At 57.4% G+C, this 23,514-nt stretch overlaps 2 protein-coding genes across 4 annotated transcripts in view; one reads left to right on the top strand and one right to left on the bottom strand.

Annotated features, from left to right (window-relative positions):
* The window catches only part of CLUAP1 (clusterin associated protein 1), a 55,895-nt gene extending 50,675 nt beyond the window's left edge, over positions 1-5,220 (top strand). For both annotated transcript variants that reach the window (XM_056503514.1, XM_056503515.1), the window contains exons 11-12: positions 2,765-2,820; positions 4,718-5,220. In XM_056503514.1, the coding sequence (XP_056359489.1) occupies positions 2,765-2,820; positions 4,718-4,873 (212 nt within the window). In that variant the 3' untranslated portion in view covers positions 4,874-5,220. The remainder of the gene's footprint in view (positions 1-2,764; positions 2,821-4,717) is intronic.
* Positions 5,221-6,029: 809 nt separating this feature from the next.
* On the bottom strand, positions 6,030-17,213 carry NLRC3 (NLR family CARD domain containing 3). 2 transcript variants are annotated; one of them, XM_056503694.1, is made up of 17 exons: positions 17,184-17,213; positions 13,785-15,516; positions 13,123-13,209; positions 12,355-12,438; positions 12,037-12,120; positions 11,487-11,570; positions 11,312-11,395; positions 10,817-10,900; positions 10,000-10,083; positions 9,493-9,576; positions 9,309-9,392; positions 8,982-9,065; positions 8,420-8,503; positions 8,231-8,314; positions 7,944-8,027; positions 7,668-7,751; positions 6,030-7,168 (listed from the first exon to the last, which is right to left on the bottom strand). In XM_056503694.1, exons 1-17 carry the CDS (start codon positions 17,188-17,190, stop codon positions 7,078-7,080), a joined length of 3,009 nt encoding a protein of 1,002 aa, XP_056359669.1. In that variant the 5' UTR covers positions 17,191-17,213; the 3' UTR covers positions 6,030-7,077. The 2 variants fall into 2 exon arrangements, with proteins under 2 accessions (XP_056359669.1, XP_056359670.1); XM_056503695.1 differs by lacking the exon at positions 6,030-7,168 and having other exon boundaries at positions 7,674-7,824.
* Positions 17,214-23,514: the final 6,301 nt, after the last annotated feature.

Here is a 23,514-nt window from a genome sequence, read left to right as displayed (position 1 = left end):
GAGGGTGCTGGCACTGCCCAGGCTGTCCAGGGAATGGGCACAGCCCTGAGGCTGCTCCAGGAGTGTTTGGGCAGTGCTCAGGCACAGGGTGGGATTGCTGGGGTGCCTGTGCAGGCCCAGGGGCTGGACTGGATGATTCCTGTGGGTCCCTCCCCACCCAGGGTATTCCATCATTCTGTGATTAAGAGCTCAGTGTCCAAAGGGCAACAGTTCAGAAGGACCAGGCAGAAGGTTTGCCCTATTTTTCTGTGTGTGGAAGGGAATGGGATGCAGAGGGGAGAGAGGTGTCCTCTGTGAGCTCATGCTGTGAATTCACACTAAGCACTGGAGACTGACTGCAGATCTCCAGACTGGGAGGAAAATGTGTCAGCTCCAAACCCACCTGCCACCCTCCCAGCTGTCCAGGCTCTCAGGCTGTGTGTCACTCACAGGGTTAACCTGTGCCCCTGCAGGGGGAGGAGCTGGAAATCATCCCAGCCCTGTGGCTCCATCCCAGGCAGCTGCACAGGTTGGTAGAATGGGAAAATGGCAGCAGCTCCCAGGCTCCAAATCAGGGATGCACGTTCCCTTCTGCTCCCTGAGGGCTCTGTGCCTACAAACCATGGCCATGCAAAGGGAGATAGGACTCCAAAGGTGCAGTGAATCACAGCCTGTTCATTACCAGCATCTTTCCTAATTACTGCTCTGTACAGCCTGTCCCAGCTGGGTTCACTTTATCTGTAAGGAAACACCACAGGCTCTCTGCTCTTGGAAGCTGTGGGAGCCCAGCTGAGCAGAAGCCAGGAAACCAAGTGACAGCATCCCCAGCTCTGCCTGGGCCATGCAGGTGACTCCTCTGTTTCCTGCCTGCCCCCAGCACACACAGGAACACAGCATGGCCATTCCCCACACTGGGAGTGGGAGTGAAAATAATGCTCCATGGAAAATCTGATTGCTCTCCTCTTTACAGCTCTGGGCTCAGGTGAAATCCCAGCCCCTCTGCATCCTGGGGTCTCTCCTGGCAGTGTCCCAGTTTGCTGCAGGACCTCACCCTGTTGCTGGTTCAGAGAGGTGCTCCTGGCTTAGGCAATGCAGGGATCCAGGTCCAGGCAGTACCAGATCCTTGAGTTCCTCCAGGTGTGAGCAGTTGTGTCCATAGGATGTCTGCTCTGTTCCCACTGATGGAGGAGCAGCATCCTGCTCACCTCCTGTGAGCATTCTCTTTGCTCTTCCATGGCATTTTGAACTGTCCTATTCCATCAGCTCTCCTTACTTGATATCTTGATTCTCTTTTCTCTTCAGAAACTCTCTCAGTTTTGTCTTATTTTAGGAGCTCCCTGCAGCTTTCTCCTTTTTGAGGCAGTAATTCCCAATTTTACACTTTATGTTGAGCCTTCTACAGAGTAAAATTGCAGTTAAACTCAAGAGTCATTTGTAGGTTGGGCAGAAATGGGGTTCTGTTGTCATCTAAGGATGTCAGCAATAATCACCTCCAAATTGATATCATTTAGTGTAGCATAAATTAAAGCAAAAGTCTCCAAAGCCTGAAGACAGATCTATCCAGAAATCTTTGAATTCCATCTCCACTTCCTGTGTTATCAGCAACTGCTGCATAGAGGCCACTGCTTTTCATATAAAAGGCATAAAATCCTTTTAATGCTCTGTCTTGATACAACAGGGGGTTTTTGGTGAGCTGTGGATGACTTAGGCAGCTTTTTCCTACCACTAGCTCAGCTCAAACTGTGTGGGACAAAGGGACTGTCATCTTTTGTGCTTTGGGAAGTAGAATAAAAGAGGTTTGCCAGGGTATATTTTAAAGCTACCTTGTTTTCATGCTAAAAAGAGCACAGATGGGATTGTTCTAGATTGGAACAATCCATATTTGGCACGGAGGAAGCTGGTGATGGCAGGATACAAACAGATGGTGAGATGGGATGGACACAGCAGGGCAGGAAACAGGATCCAGTGTTGAGGGGGTTCAGGAGCTGTTCCCTGCTCAGAGCTCTGCAGTTTTGCAGGACCACATCCAGTTTTTGCATATCTCCATGGATGGAGATTCCCAAACTTCTCCTGGCAACCTTGTTCCAGTGTTTGACTGCCCTCACAGTAAAAAAAGTTTTCTTGGTTCAGGTAGAATTTCCTGTTTCTTAATGTGTTCATTGCTTCTTTTCCTGACAGAACCATCATGCTGGAATAAGGTAGCTCTGGAAATAGCACCCTGACTGGAATTAGAGTCATAGAATCATTAATGTTGGAGAAAACTCCAAGATCATTGAGTCCAGTGTTAATTACTGTCAGCCTTACCCCTTCTACCTTCTCCTGAGCAATGAGGCTTAACAAGGGGGTGACTGCATGATTTGGGATCTCATCCTCTCACTGAGGGATAACCCTGAGCTTTACCCTTCCTCCTCCCTGCCTGGAACCACAGGCCAGGTTAGATGGGGATTCTCTCTTATCTGTGACCACAAACCAGGGTTGATGGGGATTCACTCTGCTCTGTGACCACAAACCAGGGTTGATGGGGATTCTCTCTGCTCTGTGACCATAAACCAGGGTTGATGGGGATTCTCTTTGCTCCTGTGACCATAAACCAGGTTAGATGGGGATTCTCTCTGCTCTGTGACCACAAACCAGGGTTGATGGGGATTCTCTCTGCTCTGTGACCACAAACCAGGGTTGATGGGGATTCTCTTTGCTCTGTGACCATAAACCAGGGTTGATGGGGATTCTCTCTGCTCCTGTGACCATAAACCAGGGTTGATGGGGATTCTCTTTGCTCCTGCAGGAAGAGTTGGCACACGGATCATGGGATCAATGCAAGGTGGAGACACAGAGGAAGATGTGAGTAACCATCTCCTGTGTCTGCTGTGCTTCCCTGACAGGGCTTTAGATGCCAGCTCTCTCCTCAGCTGGAGAGACACCTTTTTACCTGCTGAATCCTCACACCCCAGGCCTGCTTTTCCCCTCCTTTCCAATGGCTGGCACCTTTGCTTGGCACAGACATGTTTCCTTATTTTTCTTTTGTTCTTGGAATCTGTATGCTTCCACCCCATCCTGCAGTGCAGAACTAGTGGCACACAGGCTGCAGGAATGCTATTGTGAGCTGTGGGGCAGATTTCTGGGAAGAGGGACCAGTGCAGTGCAGCAGGAGTTAAACACATGGACCTAAATCCCCTTCATTGCTCTGAAAAGTCATTCCTTGGAGCCCTGTCTGTGGCCTGTACTGGCAGCATCAGTGCTCTGGAGGATGGGGCAGGGTTGTGAGCTGTGCCCTTGGGACTCCTGCTGCCCCAGGGCTCCTGGGGTACATGTGAGTGGGCAGTGTAAAATGTACACACAGGTTTGTACAGGTTTGCTCTGTGTCTGTGCCCAGCCTTTGCCATTCATGGGCAGCCTTTCTGTGCCTCTGGGCACCCCTGAGTGGCCACATCTGCCACCAGCAAGCCAGAAACAGCTGCAGGCATGTGGCTGGCATTTGCAGTTAGCTCTCCCCACCATCCCAAAAAGCTGCTGCCATCCCAGGAGCAGTGGGGCTGTTCTCTGCAGGTGATGCTGGAGCACTTTCTGGAGAGTGTAGGAGATAGTACAAGTGTGGTGACTGTGGGTTTGTGTTTGAGCCTTGCTGCTGTTAATTCCCATGGATGGAACCTTTCTGTCTCAGTCCAGCAGACACCCCTCAGTGCTGCCAGTTCAGACATTTCTGGGAATACCAGAGTGGCTGGAGGTGGAAGGGACCTTAAAACTCATCTTGTTCCACCCAGAGACACATCCTACTAGACCAGGCTGCTCCAAGTCCCATCCAACCTGACTTAAAACTATTCCAGGGATGGGACAGCCAGAGCTTTTTGAGCACCCTCACCTTGTGTCTTGGAGAGGAACTTGCAGCCCATGCTCTGCTCTTTGCTCCTGCCAGAATGGTGTGGTGAAGGCTTGTGTTGCCTCCTGGACATCCAGACCCATTTCTGGGAAGGGTGGAGTGCTGTGCTGTGGTTGAAGATGTTGGCATTTTAGTCCCAGTGCTGCTTGATTGTCCTTGGCCACGTTAGTGACAGATTTGGACGGTCACTCTCTGTGATTTCTGTTCCCTTTAGACCCCCCTGCTGGCACAGCCCCAGCACACCCAGGGCTGGAAAGCCAAGGCCTCCAGCCTGACTTCCCTCAGTGCAGCCACTTCAGTTGTCTCATGGCTCTGCCCTCTGAGTGCAGCTTCTCAGAGCTCAGGGATCTCTGCAGGCCCCTGTGTGTCCCAGGGAATGAAACCAGAGAGGAGCTGCTTTGAACCCCTCAGGGAATTCATGGAGATAGGAAGAGCCAGCAGTGTGTGGCAAGTGATACCCAAGCTGTGTCAGCCTTTGCTGCCTTCTCCCCTGCTCCCAGCCTGGGTATTTCTGTTTTCTTTTACGTTCTTGTGCTTTTTTTTCCTGCTCTGCCTGTGCTGTTGCTCCACTCTGGCTCTCCAAGGGAACCCCAGCCCCGGCACGGCCAGGCCGGCGGCACAAGGCACAGGTGGGTTCCTCTCTGTGGATCTTTGTTTTCCCCTTCACCTCACTTCTGTGGTCTCACAGTAGCTGTCACCTGAACGTTAAACACCCTGCCAGACCCAGCAGAAGGAAATTTGTGTTCATCAGGCCCATGGGGTGGGAAGGAGGTTTGCAATCCATTGGGAATGCAGAGGTGCCCTCCCTCACTCTGGGCTGGCAGAGCTGAGCTGCTCATGGACTCATTTCCTGTCCTGCAGGACGACTCAGGGGATAGTGAGATTGACCTGGATGAAGATGAAGATGAGGAGGAGGAGGATGATCTGGAAGATGACAGCATGGAAATCTCCCCAGGCAAATCCAGTCTCCGAGCAAGGAAGCCAGAGCCACTGGAGCAAAGTGATAATGACTTCTGACCCTTCAGTAGCAGGAGGCTCTGGAAGCACAAACTCTGGAGAGGCCAGGAGCTAAAACCCTGCTGTCTGAAAAGTGTGTGTCAGGGTGAATTCAGGGGTTGGTAAATAATGTTCATTAAACCTGAAAATTAAACTTGGATTGCAGGTTTGTGAATCTCAAAGCATGAGCAGTTTATCCATAATGAGAATCACAGTAATGTGCACTTATTTCCATAATTGCACTAAACTGGCTCTTGTGCACTGCAGTGCCAGAAGTCTCACTCCAGTGAGCATGGTGTGCCTGATTTCCCTGCATTTTATTATGTCCAAATAGATTTCTTTGGCTTAATAAAACTGGATGAAAAGCTGCTCTGGGAATGCATTTCAATTGGTTTTAAATCTGGCTTAAATCTATTTATCCTAAACATACCCTTTACTTAATCAAGGGCTTGTCTGCACAAAGAGCAGCACCAGGCAGACTGAAGGAGTGAAGTTAAAAGTGGAGAAGGCTCCAGGAACACCTCAGAGCCTCTTCTAGGGCTTAAAGGGGCTCCAGGAGAGCTGGGGAGGGACTGGGGACAAGGGATGGAGGGACAGGACACAGGGAATGGCTCCCACTGCCAGAGGGCAGGGCTGGATGGGATATTGGGAAGGAATTGTTCCCTGGGAGGGTGGGCAGGCCCTGGCACAGGGTGCCCAGAGCAGCTGTGGCTGCCCCTGGATCCCTGGCAGTGCCCAAGGCCAGGCTGGATGGGGCTTGGAGGAATAGTGGAAGGTGTCTCTGCCCAGGGCAGGGGGTGGGAATGGATGAGCTTTGAGATTCCTTCCAACCCAAACCATTCTGTGGTGATCTGAGCCCTGAGACCAGGCCCAGTCTCCCAGTCTGGGCTGCAGTTTGAATCAGTTTTCTATTTCCTGTACTCTAGGCCCTGATGGAAAAGTGACTTCCTACCTGGTGTGCACAGAGCCAGAGCCTCTCTCTCCAGGCAGCACTGCCACCTAGCTCCAGCACAGCCAGCAGGCATTTGGCAAAGCCACTGCTGCTGCAGCTGCTAGTGCCAGGCAGGAGCAGCAGCACAGCCCCCTGTGCCAGTGAGCTGAGCTTTCAGCCCTGGGCAGTGGAGCACAGACCATCCCAAATGTCCTGCAGGGCAAGAACAAAGCTGCACGAGGCATCTTCTCATCCAGAACTAATTTATTACCAAGTATTTACATCTCCAGAGCTCAGCCCAGTGTTTCTGGGATCAGCCCCCAGGTCCCTGCAGCAGCCACTGGCTGCCCTGAGTGTGGCAGTGAGTCAGGACTGGGCTGGGCACAGGGGACAGTGGCTTCAGGGGGCTCTGGGGGTCACAGTTTGGCTGCTGGGTCACCTGCAAACCTGGCACCTCTGGAGAGTCACTGGGTCTCTGCCACACCCACAAAGGCAGCACCTTTGCTCTCCTAGTCACAGGTGACCTGCAGGGACAGACCCTGCAGCTGGGAAGGTCACAGGACACCAGTGACAGCAACAAGAGATCCAAGAGCTCCAGCCTGAAGCTGAGGCAGAACTTGGAGCTGAGACAGTTCTGGTGTAGCACCAGGATGTGCTGGAAACAGCCCACCCTCGGGCAGGGCAGTACATTCACCCTCCCACCCCATTTTCCTGAGGACGTTTTATTTCCCAAGGTCCTTCTAGATGGTTGCACTCCTGTGCCCTGGGTTACCTCTCCCTTTGATAGAGAACAGCTCTACCAAACACTGCAGGTGTGCCTGGCCAGCACCAACCTGTTACTGAGGGCACAGCAACAGCCAGGAGCTGCTGGAAGAGCCCAGATCCACAGAACTACACCCATCTGAGCAAGGCAGCAGCAAATCTCTCGTGTCCATCTGGGATTTCAAGGGGAGCCTGCTGGACTGGGCTGGTTTTAGCCAGGGGTGACAAAGCACCAGGGAGATCACAGGAGGAGTTGTCACCACCAGCAGATAAATCACCCTCAAAATCAAGGTCTGGCATCTGCCCCTCCTCACTCCTTTTTGTGTTTCCCCCATTCCTTGAAGCTCCCCCAGGGCTTGGATGAATGCAGACCTGGGCATACACATCCCTCAGCTTTCACCACGGGTCTTGTCCCTCCTGCACTCCTGATCCAACCAGGAGCTCAGGAGCTTTCCTTGCCCCAGTTCTGGTCCCTGAGATGGGCACCAAGGAGCTCCCTGCAGTCACCCAGGCCTGAGGGACCCCGGGCCCCTCACACATCCACGACGCAGTCGGGCGCGTTGGTCCGGATCGTGTCCGAGATCACCTTGGCTCCTGACTGCCCGATGTGATTGCCCTGCAGGCTGGGGGAAAGAGCAGCTCAGGCTGGGGGAAGGAGCAGCTCAGGCTGGGGGCAAAGAGCAGCTCAGGATGGGGGCAAAGAGAGCAGCTCAGGCCGGGGCAAAGAGCAGCTCAGGCCGGGGCACCAGGCAGAGCAGGACCCTTGGTGATGCTGCCCAGCTGTGCACCAGTGTCCAGCATCACCTGTGCCCACCCCACTCCATGCAGGACCCTGCTCCAGGCACTCTGAGAGCCCTGAGGCAGCCAAGTGAGGAGCTGGAGAAAGCCCTGGGCAGCTGGAGGGGCTGAGCCACCTCTGCTCTGGAACATTTTGGAGCATGCTTGTCTTTTGAGGTGGTTCTTTGGCCCAGAGTCATCCCTGCAGAGGAGCTGAGGGGTCTGGGGCTGTGTGGGGGGGGTGGCTGTCATGCTGGGAGGAGCATGGGATGCCCCTGCCCTGTGGGTTGGTCCCCATGGTCTCCCCCTTCCCTGCCTTCCCCACCCACTGCAGCAGCCACTTACTTGACATAGGTGAGGCCGTGGTTGCCCTTCAGGGCCGTGGCAATGCAGATGGCTCCCTCCATGCCCAGGGAGTTTTCCTGCAGGCTGTGGGAGGCAGGAGGGTCAGACAGCACCAGCCAGGGACAGGTGGCCACCAGGAGGGAGCGTACGCACTGGGCTTTGGGAAAAGCCACCTGCTCAGGGTCTGCCCTTCTGAGAACCTCTGGGCTGCCGTCCCACGGCTCCTCCCTGAGGGGATGTGTGGGAGGCTCCTGGCTCAGCCGGTGCGATACTCACCTGAGCCGGCGCAGGCCGCGGTTCACCCTCAGCGCCTGTGCCACGGCCTTGGCCCCGGCCAGCCCCAGGCAGTTTCCCCGCAGGCTGCAAACAAAGGCAGGGTGAGGAGGACAGCTCGGGTGGCCCCAAATGCCGGGAGGGGAGAAGTGCCGGCACGCAGCGAGTGCAGGGACAGCTGTGGGACATGCCCATGCCAGGGGAGGAGCAGTGCTGAGCCAAGGGCCGGGCTCTCAGGCAGCCAGGAGCCGTGGCACAGCTGTGGGCACTCGGTGGCCCCGTGCACTTACTCCAGCACCTGCAGGCTCTGGTTGACCATCAAGGCTTCTGCCAGGGCTCGGGCACCGGCTGCGCCTATGGAAGCCACTTGCAGGCTGCAAGGGAACAGGGACCCTTCAGCCACCCTGAGGTGGCCGTGGTGTGTTAATTAGGATAATTAGGCTGTGACACCAGGGCCCTGCTGCAGCCTGGGTACTCACTGCAGATCTGCCAGCGTGGTGTTGACCTTCAGTGCAGCGGACAGGGCGGCCATGCCCTCGTCTCCGATGGCGTTCTCCTGCAGGCTGGGACAGAGGGGCTGTGTGCCCATGGCCTGGGAAGCCAGGGCAGCCAGCACGGGGCCCAGCATTCCCAAATGGCTTGGGAGAGTGCTGGGCCACAAGGCATTTAGAGCATCCCCAGACAGGGACACGAAGTGGGGACACAGCAGATTTCCACTGCCTAAAGGGACACCAGGAGAGCTGGAGAGGGACTTTGGACAAGAGTTTGCAGAGATAGGACACAGGGAATGGCTTCCCACTGCCAGAGAGCAGGGTTAGATGGGATATTGGGAAGAATGAGGGAGGGAGGCTCTGGCACAGGGTACTCAGAGAAGCTGTGGCTGCTCCTGGATCCCTGGAAGTGTCCAGGGCCAGGCTGGATGGGGCTTGGAGCAGCCTGGGACAGTGGGAGGTGTCCCTGCCATGGCAGGGGTGGAACTGGATGGGCTTTAAGGGTCCTTGCAGTAGGGCCCAGGATCCATCCACCCATGTCCCCACTCACTCGAGGCTGGCCAGGCTGCTGTTGGACTGTAGTGCTTGTGCCAGGGCCGTGGCTGCTTTGGCCTGGATGAAGTTCCACTGCAAGCTGCAACCAGGAGGAAATGAGAGCTGAAGCCTTGGGCTGTGAGCATGCCCTGATCCTTCCAGGCTCCACACTCACCTGCCCCCATCCAGGGATGTGCCAGACCCCGTGGGTCCATCCAGGGTGTCCCATGGAGGGTGGCCCAAGGGGTGGCCTGTCACAGCCTGGAGGGGCTGAGGGGCAGGAGCAGTGTCCCTGCCCATGTCCAAGGGCTTGAAACCCGGCCAGGCCCAGGGGGAGACTCACTGGAGGGAGGTGAGTGTCTGGTTCTCCTTGATGGCCAGAGCGATGGCCTTGCCCCCCTCGTCGTACAGCAGGTTGGCCGCCAAGCTGAGGGACAGAGGGCTCGAGTCACACAGGAGGAGCTGAGCACAGCTCCAGGGGCACCAGGGGTGGGTCTGGGTGCCCTCCTGGGGCCCAGGGCACTCACTCCAGCTTCCTGAGGGTGCTGTTGCTGTGCAGGGCACGGGCGATGGCAGGGCCCCCCTCCTTGCTGATGGAGTTCTCCCGGAGGCTGGGGAGAGACACGGGGCTGGGGAGGAGCAGCCAAGGCAGGGCTGGAGCAGCTGCTCCCCCAGTGCCCCTTCACCTCCTGCTCTGGGGCTGAGGGCACCAACTAATACCACCCCCATCAGCTCCTGCAGCTCCAGTCCCTGCCCCTCCATTCCCTGTGTTTCCTGTGGACACTGGTGACCCACCAGGGCTTTTTGCCAGCCTCCCATCCCTGCTGCCATCCTTTCATTCCAAGACATGCCTGAATGAATGTTGTCCCAAAGGGAGAAAGATAACGTTCCTCACAGCTGGAGGAGGGAGCAGAGCTGCTTTCAGCATCTCAGAGCTCTTGTGGACACGACCAGGCACAAGGCCAGGCTGCTGAAAAGCTCCCAGGTGCCTGCAGCAGCTTTTGGCCAGGGTGGCTGGAGGGACTGTCACTTACTTGAGGCTGAGGAGTCCCTTGTTGGAGCAGAGAGCTGCTGTCAGTGCTGAGACCCCTGCACTGCTGATGGAGTTGCTCTGGAGACTGAGACAAACGGGGAAGGTGTGAGGATGGGCCAGTCTTGGCATCACAGGTGGGCTGCAGGCTCATGTTTGGGGTGGAAATTGCCCATTTCAGTGAGAAAAGGGCATCTCCCAGCCTCAGGGGGCAGGGGGAGCCAAGGCACAAGGACCAAGCCTGGAGCATCCAGGGTGGGATCAGCCACTCCTGCTGAGCACAGCAGCAGCAGCCCCAGCAAGAGAGGGGACAGGGTTTGCAGCACCTTGGGACAGCCTTGTCCCCACCTGTCTGTCACCATGGCTGCTGGCTCAGCTGGGCACGTGGCTCCCGTGGCTTGGGATCCTTGGCACAGGGACAGAACCAGGCCACAGCCACTCATCAGCAGGAGCCATCAGCCCTCCCCTCCAGCTGCTGTTCCCATGGGGAATGAAGGTTGCACCTTTCCAGCCTGAGTGCCAGCCCTCAGCCTGTTACCAACCTCCTGAGCCAATTCCCAGCACTTCTGGGAGAGAGAAGACACAAAACTGCTGATCTCCTCCAAGCCAGAATAAAAAGCCATCACTGAGTTTTAGGATTAGTTCTGTCAGTGCCCCCTGGTGCAGGCAGGGCCAGCCTGGCTGCTGCTGAAGCTGCCCCATGGTGCTCCAGCCTGCACATCCAGACTATGGGACACACCTGGGGAGGGGCTGAGGGCTGGAGGGGTTGCAGATTTTGCTGGAAGGAGGAGGCTGGGCCCCAGTCTCAAGGACAAACTCACTCGAGGCTTTGCAGGCTGTGGTTCACCCTCAGAGCTTCGGCCAAGGCGATGGAGCCGTTGTCTCCCACCGAGTTGCTCGAGAGTCTGAGACAGAAGAGGGAGCTTGGAGCTGCCAGCAAGGGATTCACCTCCCCCAGGCTCTTCCTGCTGCAGCAACAGCTGAACTCGCTGCCACCTCATTTCCACCTACGTGCACCTCTGTTCTCGGGGCTGCTTTGAGCTGGAATCGCTTTTAACGTTTCCCCAGGGCCTGGAGCCCTGCTGCTTCCCTCTGCCAGAGGGGAGACAGCTCCTCCTTTCTTCCTTTGTGTGGTTCCCTGCATCCCTGGAGGTACAGAGAGCATCTCCACAGGGCTGCTCCCTCTATCCACACCAACCCTCGTGGGCAGAGCCGGCAGTGTCCGTCCTGCCTGTCCCATGGAGCTGCCCTTGCTGCCCTTGCTGCCGGAGATGTGGCTCTGGCCCTGCCCTCCCTCCCCCTGCTGCCGGGCTCACATCAGCTCCCTCAGGCTGCAGTTCTGCTCCAGCGCCTCTGCCAGTTTCCGGGCGCCCTGGGCTCCAATGGCGTTTTTCTGCAGGCTGCAAAAGGGAGGAAGGCACCTGTGAGTGGCAGGTGCCACATGCCCGTGCTGGGTGGCTGGAGAGGGGACAGCACGTGCTGGTCACTCACTGCAGGGTCAGCAGCCTGTGGTTGGTCAGCAGGGCCTCGGCCAGGAAGGTGGCCCCGTCCTCCTTGATGGAGTTGTGCTGGAGGCTGTGGGAGACAGGAGCCTGGAGCCTTCCACAGCAGGGCCAGGGCTGTGCGGGGCTGCAGGGCAGTGGCCACCTGCCCTGGGCTTTGCTTGCCCTTGGCCCTGGCTTAGAAAGGTGTCTGGCCTCCAAGCATCCCTGAGCAGGAGTCTCCTTCCCTTCTCTCCCATGGGATATTCTTCCTTCCATGAAACAGCCCCCTGGGAGCTCCATGCACAGAAAGGACCTTGACCTGCACTCCAACCCCAACGCTGCCCCACTGGAGCCAAGAGGCAGGAGAATTGCAGCTTTCTGGGTCTGTGCCAGCTGCTCATGATCACTGCCCTGCACACCTGGCCCAGGGCATGCCCAGGGTCTCCCCATGTGCTGCCCCTTGGAGCTGTGGAAAACCCCAGTGGGACAGAAGAGGGATGGAAGGGGGCCTGCCCTGGGCATTTGCCCCAGGAGGTGCTACAGAAGCTGGGACTTACTTCAGGGAGAGCAGGATTTGGTTTTTCTTCAGGGCATCAGCCAGGGCTTTTGCTCCGGTGGGGCCGATGGAGTTGCTCCGCAGGCTGGGGCAGGACAGGCAGAAAAGCCAAGGTTAGCAAAGCCAGACTGGCACAGGCCCAGTTTAAGCCAGATGCCTCCACAAGGCACTGCTGAGGTGGGACATCAGGCCAGCAGCTTGTGGGGGTGGCTTTAGGGGCCAGAGACCCTCCCCAGCTTGCTCAGGCCAGGTGGGATGCAGGGAATGGTTCCCAGTGGGAATGTGTGCACCACAGGAGCTGGGGAAGGGGAACACTTACTCCAGCACCATCAGGCTCCTGTTCACCAGCAGAGACCTGGCCAGAGCTTTGGCTCCCTTGTTGCTGATCTGATTTTCTGCCAAGCTGCCCAGAAAAGGAAAATTGGGTGTTTTTCCCATGGAGAAAGAGACTGGCACACACCCTGGCATGTCCCAGGATGCAGCTGGGATGGGTGAGCACAGAAGAGCCATGGGGAGCATTTGAATCAGGGTACAACCAAAGTGATGGATGTTCTCCTGGAGTGAACACCAGGCAGAGACTGCAAGGACACTGTTTCTGGACAGGAAATTCATCTGTGTCCTATAGAAGAGCTCAGATGGCAGCATGGGGAACTCTGTGCAGCCTTGAGGAAGAGCAGGAGGTGGGCAAAGTGGGAACCCATCTGTCTGGGATGAGGCACCTCCTGTGTGGGGGTCAGGAGCCTGTCCCCTCTGTGCAGCAGGTGCTCCATGCAGAGCCTCGAGTGTCCAGCAATCTGCTGTGACCTTGGGAAGTGGTTTGTTGGGATTGGATTTATTGCTTTGTTGGGATCACCCATGGATTTATTCACATTTGTTTAGGAAGGGTGAGCAGGCAGCAGTTCCAGGAAGACTGGGCAAGACAGCCTTGGGGTGAGGCCACTGTGCCTGGGTGCAGGGGATGCTGTGGGACTGTCCTTGTCCTGAGGCACCCTGGGGAGCCATTGGGAGAGACATTCCTGGGGGACCACCACCCTGGTATTGCAGTGCCCCCAGCTCCACGTTGCATCCCCAGGACACCCTGTCCTACCTGAGCCTCTGGATCTGGCAGTCCTTCACACTCAGCACACTGCCCAGCAGCTCCATCACATCATCCTTAAACTGGTTATTGTCCAGCCTGCAGAAGACACAGGGAAGGAGCAAGAGCAAGGGTTTGGGGAACAAAGTGGAGAAAGCATGATCCTCCCATGACATCTGCCTGTCCCAGGTGGAGAAACTCAAGAGCAGAAGTGGATCTGACCCAGTGCCATCCCCAGGAGAGCTCTCTGCAGGTGGACAACATTTGGTGGACCCAAAATTCCCACTGACACCTTGGATTGTGAGTCGCAGGGGAGAGAGAACTCATTGCAGACTCCAGTACTTAGAGGGGACTTAAAACAGGGAACAGGTTTATACTAAAAGAGGAAAGATTTCCATTGGAAGTTAGGATGAAATTCTTCCCTGGGAGGGTGGGCAGGCCCTGGCACAGGGTGCCCAGAGCAGCTGTGGCTGCCCCTGGATCCCTGGCAGTGCCCAAGGCCAGGCTGGATGGGGCTTGGAGCAGCCTGGGACAGTGGGAGGTGTCCCTGCCCATGGCAGGGGTGGGACTGGATGGGCTTTAAGGTCCCTTCCAACCCAAACCAACCTGTGATTCCACAGTCACAGCCTGGCAGCTCTCCTGGCTTCTCCCAGTACAATCCCACCAGGACTCACCTGAGGTTGTGGCAGAAGAGGAGCTGGGAGAGCAGGCTCTTACACACACTGTAGCTGAGGCAGTTGGAGAGGTTTGTCTCCTCCAGGCAGACATCAGAGACCTGCAGGAGATAGGCCAGGACGGAGCAGTTGCTGGGGGTGAGCATCCCAGCCAGGCTGCCGCTCCTCATGGCCTCCTCCAGGGCCTGGGCGGGCTGGCAGTGCCGCATCTCGCGCAGGCAGCGCACGGCGTTGAGGGCGCGCGAGGACACGGCGGGCCCGGCGCCCAGGCAGCCCTGCAGCACGCCGACAGCCTGGCTCCTGAGGGCGCCCTGCTCCTCCTTCTGCAGCAGCCACCCGCCCAGCAGCGCGCCGGCCGGCGCGGACAGCAGCCCCGCCAGGAAGCGCACGAAGATGTCCAGCCGCCTGTCCGGGGCCTGCAGCGCCCGCTGCACCGCGCTCCTGAAGTGGCTGAGGAAGCCCAGCTTGGGCCACGACACGCCGCTCTCCGCGAACAGGTCGAAGATGGCTCGCTTGGCCGCCGTGTAGTAATAAAGAGCTGCCAGGAACTCCTGGATGGTCAGGTGGGGGAAGTAGTAGGCGGTGGAGGCCGGCATGTCCTCCCTGAGCAGCAGGCGGGTGCAGAGGCTGCTGTGCAGCAGGGACGGCTCGATGCCGTAGGCCTTCATGTCCTGCTCGTAGAACACGTGCTTCTTGCGGAGCAGCCCGTGGAAGGCCAGCCTGCCCAGGCTGCCCACCAGCTTCCTGCTGCTGTTCACAGCCTGCTCGCTCCTCAGGGCTTCCCTCGGCTTCTCTAGCCACTCACCGCTCACAGCCATTTTGAAATAATAGCAGTAGATTTCTGACAGGGTGCTGGGGGCCACGGCTGCTTCTTGGGATTGATCGCTGCTGTGTTTCAGGAAATAAGCGATTGAGGAGCCACAGATGCAGCAAAAACCAGGAATGGTGCACAGGACGTGGAGCGACCTGTTAGCCCTGATGTGCTGCAGGACCTGGCTGGACAGATCTCTGTTGTCCAGGAACATCTGGTCCAAGAAGTCCTTCATCTCTGCGGCCCCGAACCCTCGGATCTCCGTCATGCGGTCCACCAGCCCGCTGGGAATCTGCCCGGCCGCCGCCGGCCGCGACGTCACCCACACAGAGGCCTCCTGCAGCAGGTTTCCCCTGATGATGTTGGTGATCAGGTTGTCCACTTGGATCTCCTTCCTGGGATCGGTGCAAACCGCTGCGTTGGAAAAATCCAAGGGGGTCTTGAACTCGTCCAGGCCGTCGAGGATGAGCAGGGTGCGGGCGGCGGCGCCGGGCTCGGGGCTGGGAGGGAGGGCCAGGCACAGGAGGCGCTCGGCAGAGAGCTTCTCGTAGGTGTTGAGCTGGCGGAAGGTGAGGGGCAGCACAGACACCATGTCCCTGCTGATCTCCCCCTTTGCCCAGCTGCTGACAAACAGCTTCACCAGAGTGCTCTTGCCGATCCCGGCCACGCCGATGGTGACGGAGACGCGAGGGGGGATGCTGACTTTGGAGAGAGGCCGGAACAGCTTCTCCAGGGGGATGCTCCTGGAGACGTTTGGCAGGCCTTTGGTGGTCTCAACCTGCAGGATGTCGTGCTCCTTCTGCTGGATGTCGCTCAGGCCTTCCACCAGCAGCAGGTTGGTGAGGCGCTGCAGGGCTCCTGTCTCCAGCCCATTCCCACAGGAGCCCTGCAGGCTCTCCAGGTGCTTCTGCACCATGGGGTCTGCACAGAGAAATGAAACAGGGCTGAGGAGGAACCACAATGGCAAATGACAGAAGCTGCTTCACTTTTCTGCCGTGCCCATGCGGAGGGAAACGTCACAGAGCCTTTGAATCCTGGTGGGAAGGATGGCAGGGCTCAGAGGGCACCAAGAGGCCTAAAGGGTCCTGATCAGCCTCCAGGAGCCCATTTTAGCTCAGGCCAGGGCCTTCAGCCTCAGCTAAAGCTCTGTTGTAGGAGCTACATTATGCTCTTGGACCTCATTGCTCTGCCTTTGCCTGGTGGCCACTGGACTGTGTCTGAACCTGGCTGCCCTTGCTGGGCCTGATCCTGACCTCTCTATTTCCCAGATTGGCTTCATTCCTGCCTCATTGCCGTGCATTCTCTGATGAACTGGACTCTTGGCTGAACCTGGTGGCCACCTCTGGAGCTGTCCTGCTCACCTGGCTCAGGTATCACAGTGAAATTAAACCATCCAGCAAAGACTGGACAGGCAGGGGGTGATGGTGATGGTGTGAGAAATTTGGAGCAGACAGCAGCCAAGACTGGAGCCTTCCAACCAGGAGGGAAACCAGGGAAACCTCTCCTGGCAAGAAGATTGCAGAGAGAGCCTGAATTTGGGGCAGCCAGGAGCCGATGGGGTTGGGCTCAGCCATCCTTTCCTTGTCCCCAGCCTGGTGCTGGGACTGGCTGCTGAGATCTGGACACTGAGGACATCAAAAAGTCCTCAGACTGCCCAGAGGGGTGTGCAGAGGGCAGTGGGGGGCCTGGAGGGAGCTCTCTCAGAGCTGGCAGAGAGCCCTGGTCACCCCTGGCTGTGTCCTTGAGTCGCTGCCATGGCAGCAGCACCTGCACAGATGCTCCCACAGAGCTGCCACCAGCCCCAGCTCTGTGCACACTCAGGGAGCTCCAGCCAGCACCAGGCCCTGTGTGCAGCCCCCCTGGCTGGGCTGCCTGCCACAGACAGTGCTGTGGAGGTAGAGCTGAGAGTTGGAGGTCTGGGTGAAGCTCTGCAGGGATTGGGAGGTGTGGCTGCCCTTGCCAGCCAGGACATCCAGCACAGCCCTCACCTGCCCGGGCAGGGGGCTCGCTGCCTGCACCTGGGCAGCCTCCTGGGCCCTCAGGAGCTCCAGCCTGCACACGTGGCTGATGATGTCCTGCAGGAGCTGTGGGGAGATGGACCTCACCAGCTGCCTGCAGTACTGCTGGATCCAGGTGGGACAGACAGAGGGACAGGTGGGTCCTGGGCCAGCCCTGGGAATGTGAGGGGAGACAGGGAAAGGCAGCAGTGCAGAATTGCCTCTGGCTCTGAGGGTCACAGGGGTGAGCCAGAGCCCTCCACAGTGCCCTGCCCAAGCCCTCCTTGCAGTGATGCCATCCCAAAGTCCTGGCAGGAGGCTTTGTTAGGAGCTGCTAGGTCAGGGCAGCAGCTACTGAAATTGGTGCTTATTAGACTGAAGAACACAATCATGAAATTATGTTTTTTCTCCTGGAATCCAAACCCATGCAGAGAAAAAAACTCTGAGCAAGACCATTTCTGCCCAGAGACAGCTGCTCCCCCGGTGCCAGACAGCACTGCCTTGGAGCTGCTGGCACCTTGGTGCCCACCTCCTCCCATTTCTGGCTCCAGAACTGCCCCAGGGTGACAGATCTGCCCAAGCATCACTCACCTTCCATCAGAGGCCTCCCGCGGCATGGGCGGTCCCTGGGCGAGCAGCGCGGCGGCAGCAGCGTCCCATGTGCCACCTCCTGGCCAGCTCACAGCCCCGCCCGGGGCTCCTCAGCCCTGCCCACGGCCCTGCTGGGAGAGCAGGAGAAGCATCAGGAGCAGGCTGGGAGGGAGCCCTCTCTGAGCTGCCGTGGTGCTGGGTGTGCTTGAGCCAGGGGGTCACTCATCAGCTTTTGGCTGAGAAGAGGCCCCTTCATGCGGGCCTGGCAGGGCACAGACCCCACACTCGGCACCTTCACCCCCACACTCACACCACGACATCCTCAGGCACAGTGCTGCATGAGCTGCCCTGACAATGCCCCTGTGCCATCTGCAGGTCACCTGGGGAGTGTCACACTGTCACCAGGGCTGGGAGCTGCTCGTGCATTCCTCTCTGTGTTGTGAAGGAAGCTGTGGGGCAGTAGGCAGTGATGAAGGGCCTGCTTTGGTTTCACACCCACCTGGCCCCCATCCAGAGCGTCTGTCGGGGCCTGCTGTGCGTGGCCAGCACCACATCCTGCCTCAAGCTCTGAGGATGCTCTGAAAAATCACCCAGGGAAAGAGCATCTACCTGCTCCCTCCCCCTCAGCTGCTGCCAAACCACACTGAGGGTTTGCTGCTTGTTTGTAAGAAGTGAAACTGCTCAGAGTCCTGAAGTTCTCAAGCAGAGGTGGAGAGGGAAATGTCTCCACGCCTGAGAGTGCTCCCAGCTCCAGCTGTGTGAGAGCCACTGTGCTGTGCCACCAGCCCCAAAGTCATCCCCAGGCAGTGGCCATGTCCAGGTGAACTGCTGAGCCCCAGGGCATGTCTGATCACAGGAGCAATGCACACAGTGTCTCAGGGCCTGAGTCCTTCCCTCCCCTCCCCCTGGCCTACAGGATGCTCTGGATCCATCTGAACCCCTCCCTGCTGCTCAGAGGCTCTGCAGTGGGGCCTTTGTCAAACCCCACCAAGGGGGTGTGGGCACTGTGGGGGCTTTGATGCAGCCTCACCACAGGTACAGGGAACACTCCTTTCTTTGGTCAGATCTCTTCCAGGGAGAAAGCACAGATGTAGCTGGACCAGGAAAACCTGGCAGAGTTCCTGGTCCATGGTGTGAGGCAAAGGTGTTTGGAACTCCCTCTGTCCATCCTCCCTCCCAGGGATCCATGCTGGGGTTTATCTCCCACCAGAAGCACAAGACTGCAGAAGGTGCTCGGGCTGCAGGGGGGACTGACAGTGTCCCCAGGGCTGAGTCTCTCCCACACCATGGCTGGATCTCCCATAGGGACAGGTGGCACGTCCTGCAGAGTGGGGTAAGTGACAGAAGGTGCTGGCTGCCAAAGCACCAGCCCAGGTGGCTCTTGACAATCCCTTGTGGGGCTGGGAGGAGCTGTTGGAGCTGGCTCTGAGCCCCCTGCCTTTCCCTTTAGGATGGAAGCCTGGGCTCTGCCCCATCTGCCCAGCTCTGATCCCCTGGTGCCAGTGGTGCCAGTGGTGTCAGAGGTCCATGAGCCCCAGGCAGTGGTGGTGATCCCACAGCAAACCCTTTTCTCCATACTGGGAGCAGCAGGACCCCAGCAGCATCCCCCAGGCAGTGGCCTGGACAATGAAGACACCATCAATTAAAGGAGTTCAGTGAGCAATTCACAGTGAAATGTTCACCCTTTGATGTGTTCTTGTCTCTAACTGGCCTGGAAAGTTCAATGAAGCCTCTGCAGTCCCCAGGTCTGTCTCTGATCTTTGCTGTGCATGCCAGAACACAGAGCCAGAAGGAAAGGGGGTTTTGCTGCTTGCAGCCATGTTCCCTGCAGCCCTTCCCCTGAAGCACAGCTCTTTGATGGGGAAAAGCTGCTCCAACACCAGAGAATGTTTGATGCTGTCCTCTGCTCCTTGCAACACCAGCAGCCACAGGCCAGCTCCTGCAGAGGCATCTCACAGGGAGAATAAAGCAGCAGAAGAAATAATGCAGGGGCTGTGATTTTTTTCTGGTTCCAGTAGTTTCAGGTGCAGCTCTGGGACCACAGGGGGCTGCTGGAGGCTGAGTCCTGAGGGGCTGGAGGGAGTTACAGCTCTCACAGGAGCTGTCAAAGGGTAAGGGCCAGCCAAAGCCAAGCTCCATAACCCCTACAGAGATCCAGGTGTGTCCAGGATGGGACCCAGCTCATTCCAAGACTGCTGGCCATGAGTCCTGCCCGAGGGGTCCATCCTGCACATCCCAGGTGAGCAGCTTTGCCTGGCCAGGATCCAGCAGGGACAATGTCCCACTGGCTGCCAGAGGAGCAGGGATACAGGTTTGTGTCTGCCCTGCCTTGCCTTTGTCCCCAGGGAAACTGGGATAAGGGGCTGCCCAGCCAAACTGGTGAATGGCACCCAGGGAGGGAAATGGGGATTTTCTTGGCAAGAATGTGGCATTAACACTTTTTCTTCTTGCTTACTGTGGTCCAAAAGCCCAGCCCAGGAGAAAAATCCTCTCCTCTAAGGACATGAAGACAACACTGATGTGTTCTTCCAGCAGCTCCAATCCCACCATCCCTACACCCCACCTGAGTGTCCCTGCCCAAAACCCATCAAGCCACAAGCACCTGGAAGGTGCCCACCACGTGCACAGCCAGTGCTCTCCCAAACAGCTGCTGTGGTTTTCACTGTGTCCATCCTGTTCTAGGATTCAAACTCCTGACACCAGGGAACACAGGCCTGGATGCTGCTCCTGCTCATCTCTGGCTCGAATTATGAACGTGCAGTTTCACTCCTGGCAGTCAAACAAGACCAGAGCAGCATCCAGGGAATCTGGGATGAAGGCACAGCCCTGAGGTGGCCACTGCATGAGTCTGTCTGGAGACAAGAGGCATTTACTGCCTCCCAGATCTTCCTCCTGCCCCAGATAGATCCATCACACTCTGCCTTAGGGATCTGCTGAGGACTGGGACCAGGCCAGGCCAGGCCAGGAGCTGTCCCAGGAGCTGTCCCAGGAGCTGTCCCAGCAGCACCAGGGCTGCATCAGGTGACAGCCAGCAGTTGGAAATCTGTGTTTGTGCCCCTGCAGGGATTCACCAGCAGCACGGTGGGGAGGGGGTGGTTGGACTTCCCAGCTCGTAGAGCCCTGGGGACCTGCTCAGGGTGGGCTGAGGGTGCCAAGGTTAGACAGGCACCAAAGAGCTGGGCAAGAGCTCCTGGATGGCTGCAGGCACCCACAGATGGAAAACATCTGCAAATTGACTGATCTACAGTATTTAAATAAGGTTAAAAACTTTTTATATGGGCTAAAAATGGCATAATCACACAATACCTGCACGAGGTGGGAGGTTCACCCACTCCTTCACCAGCCCACCTTCGGCCCTTTTTAGTTATTTCTCTGCCACGTCTCCACCCTGAACTGACCCCACCTCGGAGAGCAGCGAGCTGCCTGGACATCAAAACATTTCCCAAGGCAACACCTCCAGCTGCTCCCCCTGAGCTGAGCAAATCCCAAAGCCAGGATGCAGGCTGCCACCTTTTGGAAGAATGCAAGAGGTTTCACATCGTTCATTTCTGCTAATTAAACCTGAAATAAAATACCTGCTGCATTATTACTCAGTTATTATGCTTTCAGGCTGGGAAATAACTGGCAAGTTTTTTAAACTGGCTAAGTTTACATATGACTTACATTTTTTGGTCTGGATTTAATGCCAGCAAACTTTATTGCCAACTGTATTTTACGTCAAATTTAATCTCTTCCAGGTTTGAGTTTTGGTTTATTGCTTCCTTGAACCTCAACCCCAATAACAGGGCCCAGACACAGCAGAGATTAAGTAGGAGGTGAGGCGCCATGACGGGCCCTTGGGCTGGATGCCAGAGTGCCAATCCCAAATCTCACCAGAAAAAAAGGAAAAATCCATCAGTGGGTGAATCCAAACAACTAAAAATGAAGCTAATTTTGGACAGGAGGTCCCTTGCAGGGCACTGCTGCACCTCACAAGCTGCAGACTGAAGGCTGATGCATTTCCTGAGCTGGCCGTGCCCCAAGGATGCTGTACCACAGATGTGCAAACAGCTGGTTGAAAAGCAGATCCTCCCAGCAAACAGCTTCTGCCCTTGCCACCCACGGCATCCCAGGATATCAGCAGGAAAACTGGGCAGGAGCTGCTGCCAGCCCACAGCCCAGGGCTGCAGGATGCTGATGGATGTGACCAAGGTACCAGGTTCCCTGTGGGGTGCATGCCCGTCTCCATCACTCCGGGCTCCACCCACTCCTGCCAGCCCGGTGGCCATCCCATGCCGTGCCGTGCCGTGCCGTGCCGTGCCAGACATCTCTGCCCCCAGCCCCGGCCCTGCCGCTTGTCCCAGCGCCTCCACTGCACGTGGCCATCGCAGCACGGGCTCTGCAGCAGCTTGTCCCCATGTGGGAGAGCCAAGTGACACCTCCCCTTGTCCCCACACCCTTCCCAAGCCCCTCCAAGCCCTACCTTGGCCTCATGCCGCCTTCCCCAGGTCGGAGTGTGAGCGGGGCAGTGGCGAGAGCATCCTTGTGGCCGCGGGAGGATGCAGCCGCTCCGTGTCCCGCTCAGCTCTTTATCCCCTTTATCCCTCTTTATCCTTTGCTTCCTCCCCGACGGATGCTCAGGTTCCAGGCAGAAGCCACCCTCCCGCTGGTGTCCCCTGCGCTGATGGGACCGGGCCGGGGCGGTGCTCGGGGCAGCACCTGCGGAAGGTGGCTCCGGGTCCCCCCGCGCTTCCAGCCCCGTGGCTTTCGTCTCTTTCCGTTCGCCGCTCGCCCCTTCCTGCCCTGTGTCTCGCTGATCTTCCTTCCTGTCAGCGCGGGCTGGCGGCTGTGCAGGTCGGGCTGAGGGATGCGCCCAAAGCCAGCAGCGCCCGACCCCGGCAGCGGCAGCCGCGGCTGGCCCGGTGGGATGCTCCGTGCGCCGACACTGCCCCGGCTGCCGATGCTTTCTCCCAAAAGCCACAGATCCGCCCCCAACAACATCCAGACTGCTGCGGATTCACTTGAAGCAAAGCCATGAGCTCACCCCGGCCTGCGAGAGCCGAGGGGTTTTGCTACACAGCCCCCTCACTGGGCAGGAACGCTGGGAATATCCCATGGAAGAGGCTGGACTTGCAGCAGCTCTGCCCTTCTTTGGGTAGTGCAAAGAAATATTTGCATGAGTAAATCAAAGTTGTGTTTTGAAAGAGTGGAATTAAAGGGTAGGAATAGCCTCCCTTTCCTCCAAGGCCATTCTCCTGCCCTTGCTAAATGCTTCCTGGAATTAGGATTTGTCTCCAAAGACCTGAATCCCATCCCACCAAGTAGCCAGAGCTACCAGAGCAGCAGGACTGACGTGATCTCCCCTCCCCAGCTCCACACAGGCAGGTGGGGCCGGTCATGGTTTTCCATTCTCGTTCAACAAAACCCTCCTTTTGTAAATCCTGTACAAATTTCACTGGCATTCAGGCTAATGGAATCCAGGTGGCTAATGGAGCTCTCGTGGTGGAGTCAGGGTGGGCTCGTGGCCACTGAGCTGTGTTTGGGGAGGAGAGGTGGGGGCAAGCAGGAATTCGAACCTCCAGCCCCCACTTTGGGCTGTGTCTCCCCAGCTCTCTGCCTGCCCCAGGCTGTGCCCAGTAAGGGTTAAAACCTTTCCTCTGGCAACTCGAGGTCTGCTGGTAATTTCCCCGTCTGTGGGGGGGGGGTGGTTTCAAGAGGAGCTGGCCCCTGGTAAGTCCTAGCAGCTAAAATCCCTCACATGCAAAATGAATGTGCGAAAACCCCAGTCAGGGCTGCACACAATGCATCATTTATGAATTAGCAGATCTGAAATATTTCTTTGCTGCTGTGTATTACACATCCCTCACGCATTTTCTGGGCTGCTTACTGGATTCAACCCCAAATTTCTCAATGTATTTGTTCACTAAACTCAACCTGTGGAGCTCCCGGCAGTGTGGCTTTGAGCGCAGCCCCTCTGGAGCTGGCAGGGGAGGTGACAAAAGGCCCAGGGTGACTCTGCTTGTTGACTCGTGCGGTTGCTCGGCAGGAGGGGGCTCGGGGACGGAGCCTCAGCTCAGACCTGCACAGAGTCACCTGCCTGGGGACGAGGAGCCTGGGGATAGAGAACGGTCCCAGCTCCAGAGGGAGCAGCAGGACGAGCCTGGGGAACAGCCCGCGTTCCACACTAAGGAAAGACCTCACTAGTGTGAGTGGCTCGGGGGGGCTCGGGGAGGAAGGGACACAACCCCCAGCGCCGCCAGAGGAAAACGCCGTGGTCTCGGGTTGTAAGCGGGATTCCTGAGCAAGGAGCAGGCGGCTGGGTCAAGGCACGGGACGGGACGGGACGGGACGG

The sequence above is a fragment of the Oenanthe melanoleuca genome, chromosome 14 (genome assembly GCF_029582105.1).
Source record: "Oenanthe melanoleuca isolate GR-GAL-2019-014 chromosome 14, OMel1.0, whole genome shotgun sequence".
NCBI classification, from domain to species: Eukaryota; Metazoa; Chordata; class Aves; order Passeriformes; family Muscicapidae; genus Oenanthe; species Oenanthe melanoleuca.
The sequence above is the reverse complement of the archived record's forward strand: the minus strand, read 5'-3'. Positions and strand labels throughout refer to the sequence as shown.